We start from the raw sequence: 14,758 nt of genomic DNA on the forward strand, positions 1-14,758 counted from the left end.
CTAGAGGTTCTGGTCCAGCCAGCGGATGTAGTTGTCCATGCTGCGGCGGCCCACGGAGGAGCTCACGGGCGGGTAGGCGAACACCATGCAGCCGTGGAAGCCGTCCTCGTAGTGGTCGCCGGTCACCTCCACGCCGGCGTCCCGCAGCCGCCGCGCGTACATCAGCCCGTCGTCCCGCAGCACGTCGAACTCGCACGTCATCACGTATGCCCGCCGCGGCGTCCTGGCCAGGACGCCGCGCTCCGCCAGCAGCGGCGCGGCCCGCACGTCCGTCAGCGCGGGCACCGCGTCGACCACGCCCGGCGAGCCCGTCGCCCTGACGACCGGCCGGTAGTGCTTCCTGCGGCCGGCGGGGAGCAGGGCGGTCCAGTCCAGTTTGGACCGGTGCGCGGCGGGGAGGCCGGCCTGGTCCAGGGAGCTGTGGTTGTTGGCCAGCAGTAGGGGCTCCAGGGCGGGGTCGGCGCCCAGGTACTGCAGCCAGAAGCGGGCCATGACGGGCCGGTACAGGATGGGCACTTCGTGGTTCTGCTGGTAGGACGCCGTGTGGAAGTCGAGGGCCTGGAGGACCGGGTAGACCAGCGCCTGGGCCTTGAAGCGGACCTCCAGGCTGGAGTCCAGAGCCAGCTGGGGGGGGGGGGGGGGGGGGGGGGGCAGTGAGACTCTGAGGGAGGACCCTGGCCCCCCCTTATCTGAGCCTGAGTATGAAGTCTGGGCTTAAATGCGAAATCTACAATGTGGGACTTTAAAAGGGGTGACACTGATGCTTAATATCAGCCCTTTAAGAAGTTATACGTTCACATACCTTTGGATGTAAATCCGTTCACATCAGGTGCTTTAAGATAGAATGAGTGAGTGAGTGACCGAGAGTGAACGAGAGTGAGTGAGTGAGTGACCGAGAGTGAGTGAGTGAACGAGTGACTGAGTGAGCGACTAAAGAGTTAGGGATGGGTGAGTGAGTGAGAGACTAGAGAGTTAGGGATGAGTGAGTGAGTGAGAGACTAGAGAGTTAGGGATGAGTGAGTGAGTGAGAGACTAGAGAGTTGGGGATGAGTGAGTGAGAGACTAGAGAGTTGGGGATGAGTGAGTGAGTGAGTGAGTGAGTGAGAGACTAGAGAGTTAGGGATGAGTGAGTGAGTGAGTGAGAGACTAGAGAGTTAGGGATGAGTGAGTGAGTGAGAGACTAGAGAGTTAGGGATGAGTGAGTGAGTGAGAGACTAGAGAGTTAGGGATGAGTGAGTGAGGGACTAGAGAGTTAGGGATGAGTGAGTGAGGGACTAGAGAGTTAGGGATGAGGGAGTGAGTGAGGGACTAGAGAGTTAGGGATGAGTGAGTGAGTGAGTGAGGGACTAGAGAGTTAGGGATGAGTGAGTGAGTGAGGGACTAGAGAGTTAGGGATGAGTGAGTGAGTGAGGGACTAGAGAGTTAGTGGGGGGGCTGTGGGGGGGCTCACCTCTTGGGCCACGGCGGCGGCTAGGTTCCCCCCCGCGCTGTCCCCCGACACGCAGAGCCTCTGGGGGTCCAGTCCGTAGCGCTCCCGGACCCCCGCCGACAGGAAGGCCCTGGACGCCGCCATGGCGTCCTCGTACTGCCCCGGGAACACCACCTCCGGGGCCAGGCGGTAACTATGGCAACCGGAACACACACACACACACGAAACCCACACACACACATAGACACACACACACACACGCACACACAGGGTGAGGACGACGAGGATGAAGGGAAGTGAGGGTGATTCGAGGGGAAGTACTTTTATTTTGAAGGATGTTAGGACTCTAGTTTGTGAGTGACACAAGGCTAACGTCTGATAACTGATACTGTGGTGTCGAGCTTCACCGCTTTGTAGTGTTCTTACACGCACACAGAATGTGTTTTTTTTAGGGCTGTCAAGCGATTAAAATATTTTATCACGATTAATCGCATTAATGTCATAGTTAACTCACGATTAATCGCGATTAATCATATTTTTTTTCTATGCTAAATATCCCTTGAATTCTTTGTCCCGTTAATTTTTCTCATCTTAATGCTCTTATCAACATGGAGAAGTGCATCGGCTTGCCTTGTGCAAATGTTTTTTTTATTGATAACAACATTGGCATATACTGATCAAAACAGGACGGTACAAAAAAAAAGCCTATAATGCAATTTAACGATGAACATACAAAGATATGCCTTGAACATAGCAGTCAGGCTACTGCTTCTTTGTTTTGAGCCCAAAAAAAAAAGAAAAAAATTAAAATTAACGCTGTTAAAATTGGTTTGCGTTAACGCCGTTAATAACGCGTTTAACTGACAGCTGTATTTTTTATTATACTCTATATGTGGTTTAGATGATATCATAGTGTGATGTGATATGCTTTTATTTAAAGGAAGGTATGGTTGGTGAGAGCATTGGTTGGATAACATTTGTATGTATTGATGAAGCATTGATAATTTTTATTATACGATGAAAGTGTTAAGGGGTATTGAGATATGTTTACCAAAGAGTAATTTTGAATGAATATTACAGGATATACATACTTAGTATATGCTACATGTGAACGTCCTAAAATGGCGCAATTTGATTGGTTCATTATCTCGGGATATTGGGCAATATCCCATGATTGAGATCTCAAACTCGGTATATTGCGCAACGGTCGTCTCGTCACAAATAAATCCCAACAAAAAGTGTTATCTTGTTTATTTTTGGAGTGTTCACGTGTAGTAAATACTAAAACAATTATTCGCCGAAGGCGAAGTGAACTATTCACGGAGCCTGGGGTGATACACACCCTGATCGAGAGATTATACACAACTTTCAATTTGCAGGACTGTTTCATTGCGTATATAATCTCCCTGATCAAGAGATTATACGCAGCTTTCAGTTTACTGGACTGTTTCAGTGTGTATAAAATGCTTCAGGGTTCGAGGCAGGAGAAGGAAGCAAACTTACTCCACTGACATGATGACCGCGTCGAGATCCTCGGCCATCTTCCTAGACAGAAGGTCGTAGGATCGCATCCCTGGGAATGACACAGATAAAGGGGAGAGATTTGTTAACAAAGCAGATCAAATCTAGATCAGTGTCCTGTCTGCGAGCATGGCCGGGCAAGAAAACACCAAGCAAAAAGTCACACTAAGGTTTTTTGCTGCTTCAGTTACATATATGTGTGCAGAAATGATTAATTGTCATACTCCCTATTGGTTCGAACCTTATGTGCCTTCTTTATTTAGGGGCTTTGGAAAGAAACAATAGCAAAAAAAAATATTGAGGATCAACAGAGCAACAAAGATGCACGTTCACCGAGCACAATGAGCTGCTTATTAAGTAGAACAAGCCCATGGAGAGTAATGCCAGAGTCTAAAAGTTCTCTATCTTTAGCTTTCTCTCTCTCCCCCTATCCGGTGCGTTCGAGTATTCTCTGCGAGCCGACTCGGATCTCGGATCGGACGCCACGCCCACACTAAAATCGTTTCATTATGTTTTGAGCGTAGGTCGTCGGAGAAAAACATGGACGCCACCCGGAAAGCTATTGTTGCGGTAGCATTGGCCGACTACTACTACTATTTTCATTTATATTATTTCAGGACTACGAAATAATTTAAATGAAACGGTGCGTTTTCACCGTACGAAAACGCAGCCATTTGAACTTCTGCAATTTTCACTTCATTTCATGTTTCAATGTATCTTCTGCATATGTAAGTTATTACAGCAATACGAGTGATTGAAATTGCGATTTAAACCACCAAAGCGGTCCAAACACAATGAAAACAGTTCACTGAATGTCACACTGGGCGCATCCATCTTCCATTCCATCTCGGAAGCCTCGCTCGGTCACCGCTGAGTTCAAACGAGATGGCGAGATCGACTTCCGAGGAAAAGGGGCGTGTTTGTGCGTGTCGCTAGGCAACGTCCTCGGAGCTCCGAGACGGATGGATATTAAAACGCACCATTACTCCTTCCCTCTCTCTCTCTGTCTCTGTCTCTGTCTCTGTCTCTGTCTCTCTCTCTCTCCACCCCTCTGACCCTCTGTCTCTCTCTCTCTCTCTCTCCACCCCTCTGACCCTCTGTCTCTCTCTGGAAAGGAACTCTTTCTGTCCTTTATATATACAGAGAGAAGAGGATAGCCAGCTGTCCTCAGTGCAACGTGAGTCACGAAGTTATGGTTTTGAAACTAGGAGTTTAGTGTTTAAAGCTTTTCCCTGGTATCTTTTCGTACCCTTGTCTAGTCAAGACACAGAGTAACCATCTTGTGCAGTAAGGCAGATAATGAATAGTACAATCCACACCCAGAAATCTGTTCTTGTGTATTCACTTACCAAAATTGTAAGTGAATACAATTCACTTACAATTTTGTAAGTGAAACTTACAAAACAATAATCATATTGTGGTCATCATTAACAAGTGCATGAATAAACTATGACGAAATGTTCAACAACTGAGCCTTTGTTATAGAACTAAATAATAACTAAATGTCTTTAAATAAAGACAACTTATATATCACAGACGCACAAATCCCTAACAGTACCAGTGTTCGTTTAGCGCTCCGACGAAGTCGCCCGATCAACACCAACTTCACGCTGATCAGACGCCATTTATGTGTCCGTCGGCTTTCAGGCTGTTGCATTGTAGGCAGGCGCCGCCGCGGACCACAAGCTAACGTTAAACAAGGTCTAATGGTGCGTTCCAGAGCCCATCCAAAGCAATGGGATGTGGGACCTATCCTACCTGAACTGTACTAGCTCCTACTTGGTGAAGTGGGGGTAGGCCGATCAACCCCCAGTTCGCTAGTAGGAGGTTCCACTTCGGCAGTGGGATGTTCCACTTCGACAGGCATTCCAGTGCACTTTTCTTAGTTGGAGGTAGGATAAGTCCAACGTCCCACTGGTTTGTAAGGGCTCTGGAACGCACCGTAACAACTAATGCTGCCATGGCCTTGGCCCCTTCAGCGATCTGGGGCCCCTGTCGTCCATATGGTTTATGTGGTCATTTTGTTCAGAGTTCACCCACTCAAGTATTGTACGTCCTGCCACTTAAAAACACTACTTAGCATTGTGTAGCGTCTTATCCTCGCTATCTGTGTTGTATACGGGGAATGGGTTAACCTAGTGATTGTTAGCTTGGCACTTGGTTCTATGAAATCCTTACTGTGCCGACAGCGATATATTGTTTCTTTCTTCTGAGAAATGTACTTATTGTAAGTAGGCTTTGGATAAAAGCGTCGGCTCAACGCCCTGATTTGTGTAGCGTCTTATCCTAGCTATCTTCGTTGTACACGGGGAATGGGTTAACCTAGTGATTGCTAGTGCTGGGCACTTGGTTCTATGAACATCCTTACAGTACCGACAGCGGTGCGTTGTTGTTTCTCTTACTTCTGCCAAACTTACTTATGGTACGTCGCTTTGGATGAAATTGTCGGCTAAATGCTCTAGATGTAAATATAAGGGGCCACTCTCACTAGGGCCGCGGCCCCGTGCCCGAGCTCATTTGCATACTAAAGTCTTGAACGTTTGGCTAGTGTGACCCACGCCATCCGTATTCCAGCACGGAACAGCCCTGTGGCCAAAGTACAGATGCTATTGAGATGACACGCGCACACGCGCGGATACGCAACGTGAGCTGGATGACGTAGTCCTGGCGCGAGCCTTCTTTCTTTATAGGTCCATGCCCTTCTTCCCCACAACAATAATTTTAAACAATGGCGGCAAGCGGTTCACGAGTGGGTTTTCATTGGTGCGATAGTGAAGTCGAGTGTTTACCTGAAATTTGGGCCGACGACAGCATTCAGTCGCAGCTGGACACCACGCTTGGTGATGACGTATTTATCGTATTACAACATGATGACGTATGTAATGAAGGAGCAATCGTGCCCAGGCCACGGCCTTTGGGAGCAGTGTGACCACGGGCCAGCGGGGGGAGTGGGGAGGGGGGGGGGAATCGGGCTGAACCTTCCTGCAGCACGGAACAGGCAAACCTGCCTAGTGTGAGTGCGCCCTAAATGTACTCACGCCCGCTGGCCAGGGCCCAGCCCCCGCCGTGGAAGTAGACCACGCCCCTCTTCAGCTTCTGTCCGCCGATTGGCCGGAAGACACGGGTTGGCACGCCCCCGAGGAGAATGTCACTGACGTCCACCGCGGGGCAGGAGCGCGGCCCGATCACCTCCACCCACGACACCACCTGGTTGATGAGGCTGACGCGATGACACAAGCCCAGCGCGTGAGCCACGTCACCCTGGAAACACACACACACACACACACACACACACACACACACACACACACACACACACACACACACACACACACACACACACACACACACACACACACACACACACACACACACACACACATGTACACACACACACACACACACATGTACACACACACACACACACACATGTACACACACACACACACACACACACACACACACACACACACACACACACACAGAGACAGGGGGGGGGGAGGATCAGTTGAACCAGTATCTCCATTAGTGATTACAACCATGTTACAACCATGCATGTAGCTCTATTACACAGAAGTGTGGACTAGGCCACGCTGAAACACTCCCAGGGCAAAGTTTGGATGAGTACACTCTGAAACCAACCTGACGTCACACCAGCCTATGTTTATTCGCTGTTAGTTTGACAGTGAACTACAGTGTTATTCACTGTTGATAACAGTGAATAACAGTCAACAGCTTTTTATTCGGACTAGTATGCGGATAGGGTAGTTCCCCATGCATTTCAATTCAGTCACACTATGCTGCAGCATGATATGTCGCGAAAATGTAATAATCTCCTGCAGATATAACTTTTCTATTCAATGATTCATTTGTTTAAACGCAAAGACCCAGTCATCTCGATGCATGCATCTGCGCTATTCTACACGGTTTAAACACATAAGATGCTGAACCTGCCATCCCTGAACCCCTACAGAAACGTTATGTCACTTCTTTAATTCTGCTGTTCGTTTCTCACCACATGCATACAGCTCCGGAACAAGGCATCCAGCAGCATCAGCTTCCACGGCTCACTCACGCCGCTGGGCAGCGGGAGGTAGACGTAGTAGGCGGCCGCCGAGAGCAGCACGGAGCCGATCCACCGGAGCTTCATGTCTGCGGGTTGGACGGAGCCGGAGACGCACCAGTACTACTCGGTAGTGTTGCCACTACAGCCAGCCCCGAAACCCAAACGAGCTTCGCCGATTTCAAAGTAAAAGTCGATAAGATGGTGTTTGTGAACTCCGCTTGTTAAAGTCGATAACTCTTGACAGGTGGTATGCGGGGAATGCGTTTTATTTTGAAATGTGATCCGCCGAAGCGATGCCCGGATGTGAGGTCACGTTTGGTGTTGCGTAAAGCGGTTGCCGATGGGAAATGTAGTCGTTTTGTGTCTGATTGAATTGTAGTTCAGATGCAAACCGCTTTGCCCTCCGCTGTCACGGTCATGTATAAGTCATATGACATATAAGAGAAAGATTGTTTATGTAAACCAGTATTGCATTTTTTACATTTATTTGATAGAACGATAAGTTAATATTATAAGCAACTTTAGCAATAGCAATAATAGCTTTTCCACCACTTTTATTCGATCCGTTCTTTAAGAGTAACCGAAAAGGTAATCTAGATAAAGAGAAAACGGATTACACATGAAATGAACCGCATATGATTTATCGTCATACTTGATACAAGCACACAAAAACTACACTGTATGCTAGTTGATACATTTTTGGATTTGGACTTGAAGTCATCTATAATATCACGTCATTGTCTTTATTTAAACTGTATGAAAAATGCTCTTACTTTAGGATTAAGAGCGTCCTCCCCTCTTCCGCCACTAGGGGGCAGCGCCTCTCCTGATTCTCAGAATTCCCATCTCACTCTTATCTAAATGAACCGTTATCAATTCTGATATCAATTATCTTAAAAAAAAGAAGCAATATCTTTGAAAAACATAAATGTATTCTTGCAATGTCTTCAGAGAAACATAGATCTATTTTCTCAATGCTGCTCTGAGTTTGAAAATATAGTACTATGCAGAAACAGGAGTCATAGAGAATTGCGTCGCTTTCATTCCTCTCTCATTGTTGTTTATAGTCTCCACATGACATCACCTTGTGTTAAAAGTCCCTGCCTAATTCAAAGTTAAGACGCAGGCTGGATCATTAACGAGACCAAGTGGACCTCTGGTGAAAATTAAGTGCACTGAAGTGTATTAATATTACATTTCCGAAGTACGTAATTCATAATTATGTACATAATAAATAAGTACATATGTGATATATTTTAGGTAGGCTTTAGGTCAAATGTACTTCTTCTGAGATCCATTGAAGTTCAATGTAGGTGTAGCAAGAAATATACCAACGCTGATTAAAGTGTTGTTTCAGTATACATCCTGAAAATGTACTTCACTGATATTTTTCAAAGATAATTTACAATATATTTCAGATAAGGTGCATTTCTGCCAGGATGTCATTATACTGAAAATAAGTATACTACCGCTGTGCTACTGAACCTATGCTTTCAGTATCTTAAAAGTACACTTAAAGGGACTCTCACCTTTGTTGCATTTGAGAATTACAGCACATTCAAATCATCCCGCCTTCCTCCAATGCCCCACCCCCTAAGCGTTATTTTTTAGAGTACAAAACTAAGCGTTATTTTTTAGAGTACTGTAACGACCTCGCCGGTGACATAATGATGTCGAGTCATTAGTAGTTGAAGGTAGTTTTAATGAACCAAAACCAGGTCACTGAAACCCGTAACATTGTAACCAACGGCAGAAAACCGACACAAAACAAACCCCGGATACCCCGGCAACCCCCAACACGGTCTCGCGTGCAGGCCCCCACCCTCCTGTTCTTCCAAGGCCCTCCCCCAGCTGACCTAATGATTCGCCCCCACGCTGATTGACAAGAAGAACATTACAATACATGCACATAGAACAACTGGCATAGCGGACAACGAAATATAATGTAACACATAACACACAAACTATTTAACTGTCCCAGGGTCGCTACAGTACAAAAGTTCTAGACTCCCATGGGTTATGTTTAGACTCCCATGGGTTATGTTTAGACTCCCAGGGGTCATAATATCTACCAGGGGTCTAGTAAACAAGAAATTTAGCAGGTGGCTAACTGTAATTGTATGGGCTTCGTGTGATACCGTTTTGAGGCCCCATGTTGAAGGACAGTGGTCCCACTGAGTATAAGAAAGGTGTATGAGCATTACAAACAGAGTAGTGGGACAACGTAGCGTCTGAGGCCGAAATGGGTCCCCTAATCGGACTGAATGGTGCGGTTGGGTGCCAACGGTCTGGAGGTCTTCCTGTAGCTCCAGAGTAGCGGGACAACGTCGCGTCTGAGTCCGAAATGGGTCCCGTAATCGGACTGAGTGGTGCGGTTGGGTGCCAACGGTCTGGAGGTCTTCCTGTAGCTCCAGAGTAGCGGGACAACGTCGCGTCTGAGTCCGAAATGGGTCCCATAATCGGACTGAGTGGTGCGGTTGGGTGCCAACGGTCTGGAGGTCTTCCTGTAGCTCCAGAGTAGCGGGACAACGTCGCGTCTGAGTCCGAAATAGGTCCCGTAATCGGACTGAGTGGTGCGGTTGGGTGCCAACGGTCTGGAGGTCCTGAGAATCATCCAGGGGAGCGGGACCACTTGGCTTCTGAGGCCGAATCGGGTCCCCTTGTCGGACTGAATGGTGCAGTTGGTGGCCAACAGTCTGGAGGTCTTCCTGAGGCTCCAGAGGAGGGTAACTTCTGCCGTAATACTTGAAGTACGCTTTCAGAATACTTCTTACAAGTATACTTTACTGATCTTCCTTAAAGTTTATTTTGATTGTATTTCCGATGAAAGTGTATTCCGGGATATGTCATCAAGCGCATCTCTGATGATAAGTAGCCTATGCTACTGCTGTAATACTTGAAGTATGCTTTCAGGATACTTCCAATATAGCCTACTAACCTATTAACTGATCTTCCTTAAAATTTATTTTGAATAGATCTCTGATAGTGTCCACCAAGTTTCTACATCGCCCTTTCATGACTTTTCCAAAATGTGTCTTGGTCACAAACCAGTGTCCTTAAAAAAATAGGAAATTATATATTACAAGGTTAGAGGTAATTATCGACTTTATACGCTGCAAACAGGATCCCAGCTCTAACTGCAAATTCGCAATGTACCTTTTCTCCAGCAGGCGTCACCATGGTGCCAGTTTACTATACGATAAGTAATGAAATGGCAGACTACATTATTACCAATTTGAAGCAATTGCACTTGGGCCCAAATAACACGTTATTATTAAAAAAAAGTAAAGAAATAAAGTGGGGAATTAATCTTTCTACGCTGCCCAATGAGGACGCACTTGATTGACAGAACTTGCAAGACTCGTTTCCACATACGTACATTCTCGTATGCGATCCAACCGTCTCAGACCGAAAGTCCATTCATTCCTATGTGATTCTCCGTAATGTCCGATTTTCCTCCGAGGCTCCTCCCCTCCGTAAATTTTCTGTCCGGTATGTCCGTAATATACGTTCAAAAAATTTAACTTTCGCTGTTGTTTTACGGAGATACCGTATGAACGTTTTTATGTTTTTCACAAAACATGTAAGTACCTGGCAGGCCAAACTCCTCGCCGATCTCTTTCCAAGCCAGGTTGGTTTTTCACAAAACATGTAAGTACCTGGCAGGCCAAACTCCTCGCCGATCTCTTTCCAAGCCAGGTTGGTTTTGTTTTTATCTCTGTATATGTAGATCATACGGTATCTCCGTAAAACGACGGCGAAAGTTAAATTTTTTGAACGTATATTACGGACATACCGGACAGAAATTTTACGGAGGGGAGGAGTCTCGGAGGAAAATCGGACATTTCGGAGAATCACATAGGAATGAATGGACTTTCGGTCGGAGACGGTTGGATCGCATACGAGAATGTACGTAGGCCTCGTTTCCACATACGTATGTTTTTCGTATCCGTGCTTCCGTAAATTTACGGAAGGAGTCGCTAGTGTTTTACGTACGGACATTAATTTATTTACGGACAAAAGATGGGGGAGCGTATGATAATGGCCGTTTTTAGGAGACCGGTACTTTGGAACATGAGGATCGACATATACAGAGATAAAAACAAAACCAACCAGGCTTGGATAATGTGCGTATGTGGAAACGAGGCGTTACGCCTCGTTTCCACATACGTACATTCTCGTATGCGATCCAACCGTCTCCGACCGAAAGTCCATTCATTCCTATGTGATTCTCCGTAATGTCCGTTTTTCCTCCGAGACTCCTCCCCTCCATAAAATTTCTGTCCGGTATGTCCGTAATATACGTTCCAAAAATTTAACTTTCGCCGTCGTTTTACGGAGATACCGTATGAAAGTTTTTATGTTTTTCACAAAACATGTAAGTACCTGGCAGGCCAAACTCCTCGCCGATCTCTTTCCAAGCCTGGTTGGTTTTGTTTTTATCTCTGTATATGTCAATCCTCATGTTCCAAAGTACCGGTCTCCTAAAAACGGCCATTATCATACGTTACCCCATCATTTTGGCTGACCGTAAATAAATTCATGTCTGTACGTAAAACACTAGCGCCCCCTTCCGTAAATTTACGGAAGCACGGATACGAAAAACATACGTATGTGGAAACGAGGCGTTAGTACTCCTGGCAACAGTGATGACAGTAATTGATTCTCATTGTATTTGTGGTGCATTTACCACAGACACAGTGAGCACTACTATTTAGTCAATAGTTGTGTTCCCTATACTTCTTGCGCCCTGACACTGGCACGTCTCTGAAGGAGAGGATGGTCCACTCTAGGCAGTGTGCCGGGCGCAGACCATTTGAGTGATCTGCTTTCTGTTCAGCTGCCTTCTGAGCCAAGATCATTCCCCTTTCAGCTGTAAAATATCTATATTTTTGGCCTGTGCGCTGATTGTGATGGACGTGCGCAATGATGCCATTGAGGTCAAGGCTGGTGTAGACTACAGCAGCTGGCCTTCTGCGTGTTCCACCTTCCACCGCATAGCCCATGGTCATGTGGTCCGTAATGTCGGCCCCCATTCGGGTGTTATTAAAGCCGTAAATACTGTTCAACGATCCCTACTTTCTACGCATGATCCGATGAAGGCCGTGTTGTAAGGCAGGGCGATTAATCGAATTTTGATGGATGCATATCTGTACATTATTTTAGATTTGAACATTTACTTTTTGACCATTTTGTGTATTTTTTAAGGCGAAAGTTCTCAATTATAAAATGTTTTTTTTGGGAGACATGCTGATAAATACTCCATGTTTTCAAACTGAAAAATAATTGTTTGAATAATTGTGATTTTAATATTGACCAAAACAATCGTGATTATTATCATTTCTTTCAATAATCGAGCAGCCCTACCGTGTTGTGCGCTTAAGGTGATCTGGTGAAGGCCATGTTGTTCTCTTAAGGTGATCTGGTGAAGGCCATGTTGTTCTCTAAAGGTGATCCGGTGAAGGCCATGTTGTTCTCTAAAGGTGATCCGGTGAAGGCCATGTTGTTCTCTAAAGGTGATCCGGTGAAGGCCATGTTGTTCTCTAAAGGTGATCCAGTGAAGGGCGTGCTGTTCTCTAAAAGTGATCCGGTGAAGGGTGTGCTGTTCCCTAAAGGTGATCCGGTGAAGGGCGTGCTGTTCTCTAAAGGTGATCCGGTGAAGGGCGTGCTGTTCCCTAAAGGTGATCCGGTGAAGGGCGTGCTGTTCTCTAAAGGTGACCCGCCGTGCGCCCCGCCGGTAGAACTGCTGCCTGATGAGCTCCACCCTGCTGGACGAGGCCCCCTTCTGGTGCCTCAGCTCCCAAGGCCGTTTCCATGGCGCCCGCCAAGAAGCCCACGGCGTACGACTACAACGGAGAGCACTTTGCGTTGCGGTGCCTCCGCCTGGAGGGCCGCGTTGCCATGGAGCTGAGGCCTGTACTACGAGCCTCGATCAGTGGGTTAGAGAGGTATGTTGCGCTCAAAGCCTTCTCCAGTGAACCACGAAGGCATGCTCCTTTGACGAAGCAAGATGGTGAAATTGGCCGTGTAAAAAGGCCTAGAGTCAGGTTTAAGCATCTCGGACCCTTGCAGTGTAATGCAGAGTGAGGTGGATTTCACGCACAACGCCAATGATTATAACGTTCATACTCAAGATCACGAATGGGTCGCAGCCATGGAGATGAAACGGCCTCCCTCCTAACGTTTAGTCCGAAACTGTTCATTTGCATTTTTCAGTGTTCATATCCGAGCTTAAACGGATGGTTCTGCTACACTTAAATTGGGTGTTGAATGACTAAAAACTGGTTCTCTCCACTGGGCTACTGTAGAAACATGGCCCTCCCCCGTTGTACAAATAGAGGGCTCATTCCAAGGTAACGAAAAAACGATTGTTATTTTCATTTCCACACACTACTATGGATACTTAGGAGTATCTTACTCCAATTCTGCCAAGACCCTTCACTCAACAAATTTTGGAACTGAATCGATGTGACTGTTGAAATGTAGATCTGAATCCATGGTTACCCCTAGATTTCTGGCTTTGAGGTTTTCAGGGACAGAGTTTGTCCTAATTTAGTTGAAGGAAATGTTGATACATCCAGTTTTTGATTTGCTCGATGCACTGGCACAGCAGATCCATGGGCGGATAGTAATTTGGTGACAGCGCTACATAGATTTGCGTGTCATTAGCATACCAATGATGGTCAATATTGTTATTTTCCCTAGTGGGAGCATGTCGATTTTGAATAAAGAGGGTCCTGAGATCGAACCTTGTGGGACTCCACATGTCACGGTGGTTGGTTTTGATACAAAGTCCCCAATGGAAACAAAGCAGTTCCTATCTTTTAGGTAGGACCTAGACCAATCTAAGACTGTGCCTGAAAGCCCAACCCAGTTTTCTAATCATAAGTATTTTATGTTGTACACTGTTGAATGGAGCACTGTTTTCTAGTAGCATGAGTATTGAGTCTATGTTAATAAATAGTTTATAACTTTAATAAGGGTGGTCTGTGAAAACGTCGGAATCCTGATTGGAAGGTGTCATAGCAACCAGTTGATGCCAGGAAGTGATTAAAGCTATACTGTACGATGTGAGAGAGCTAGCATGATTTGAAATTAGCTTCTCTTCGGAGTTCCGTTTAACTCCTCCCCCACCCTTCAGGACTCCCTGCCCCCACCACTCGACACAGAGCCGTGCACGAGCGCTAATGCTGCTTACGGCTTACTTCAACGGCAACCATTGCGTCACTTTTCAGGCCATTCAACTCCCTCAGCTGTCGCCATCGCTGAAAAGCGAATCCAATATTTATTCTCGTTTTTCCTCGAGCATTCTCCAACTTTTTATTTTTGCTGCCTTTTCATTTTCTGTCTTTCTTTTTCTTGCCTTTTTAAAAGGATGAACCGGGGCAAGTAACGGTGGCAGTGGTAACTTCTTTTTTTTTTTCTTCCATCGTGTTAACGTTGTAGGCTCACTAGGTCTAGTCCACTGTCATGAACTACTATGACAACAACGCTTTCTTTGCCCTCCGTGAACGCGCTAAGGCCGGCTCAGGCTCGTACACAGAGGGGTGAGAACGCGCAGGCTTGTGATTGGTTCTTTAGATTCGGGCACAGTGTCTCCGATTGGTAAGCATTTTAACAGGTTTACAGCAGATACAGAATTCGGTTTTTTTTCGCTCCTTTTTCATTGCCCATAAGTTATGTATTGCTGTCAGGATGTAAAAACCAATTTCAACAACATATTAAAAAGTGCATATCACTGA

At 46.2% G+C, this 14,758-nt stretch overlaps 1 protein-coding gene across 1 annotated transcript; it reads right to left on the reverse strand.

Moving 5' to 3' along the window:
- On the reverse strand, nt 1-7,341 carry LOC130377533 (neutral cholesterol ester hydrolase 1-like). The gene is made up of 5 exons (XM_056584689.1): nt 6,966-7,341; nt 5,989-6,211; nt 2,933-3,002; nt 1,451-1,622; nt 1-624 (listed from the first exon to the last, which is right to left on the reverse strand). Exons 1-5 carry the CDS (start codon nt 7,098-7,100, stop codon nt 1-3), a joined length of 1,224 nt encoding a protein of 407 aa, XP_056440664.1. The 5' UTR covers nt 7,101-7,341.
- Nucleotides 7,342-14,758: the final 7,417 nt, after the last annotated feature.

Source organism: Gadus chalcogrammus, chromosome 23 (assembly GCF_026213295.1).
Source record: "Gadus chalcogrammus isolate NIFS_2021 chromosome 23, NIFS_Gcha_1.0, whole genome shotgun sequence".
NCBI lineage: Eukaryota > Metazoa > Chordata > Actinopteri > Gadiformes > Gadidae > Gadus > Gadus chalcogrammus.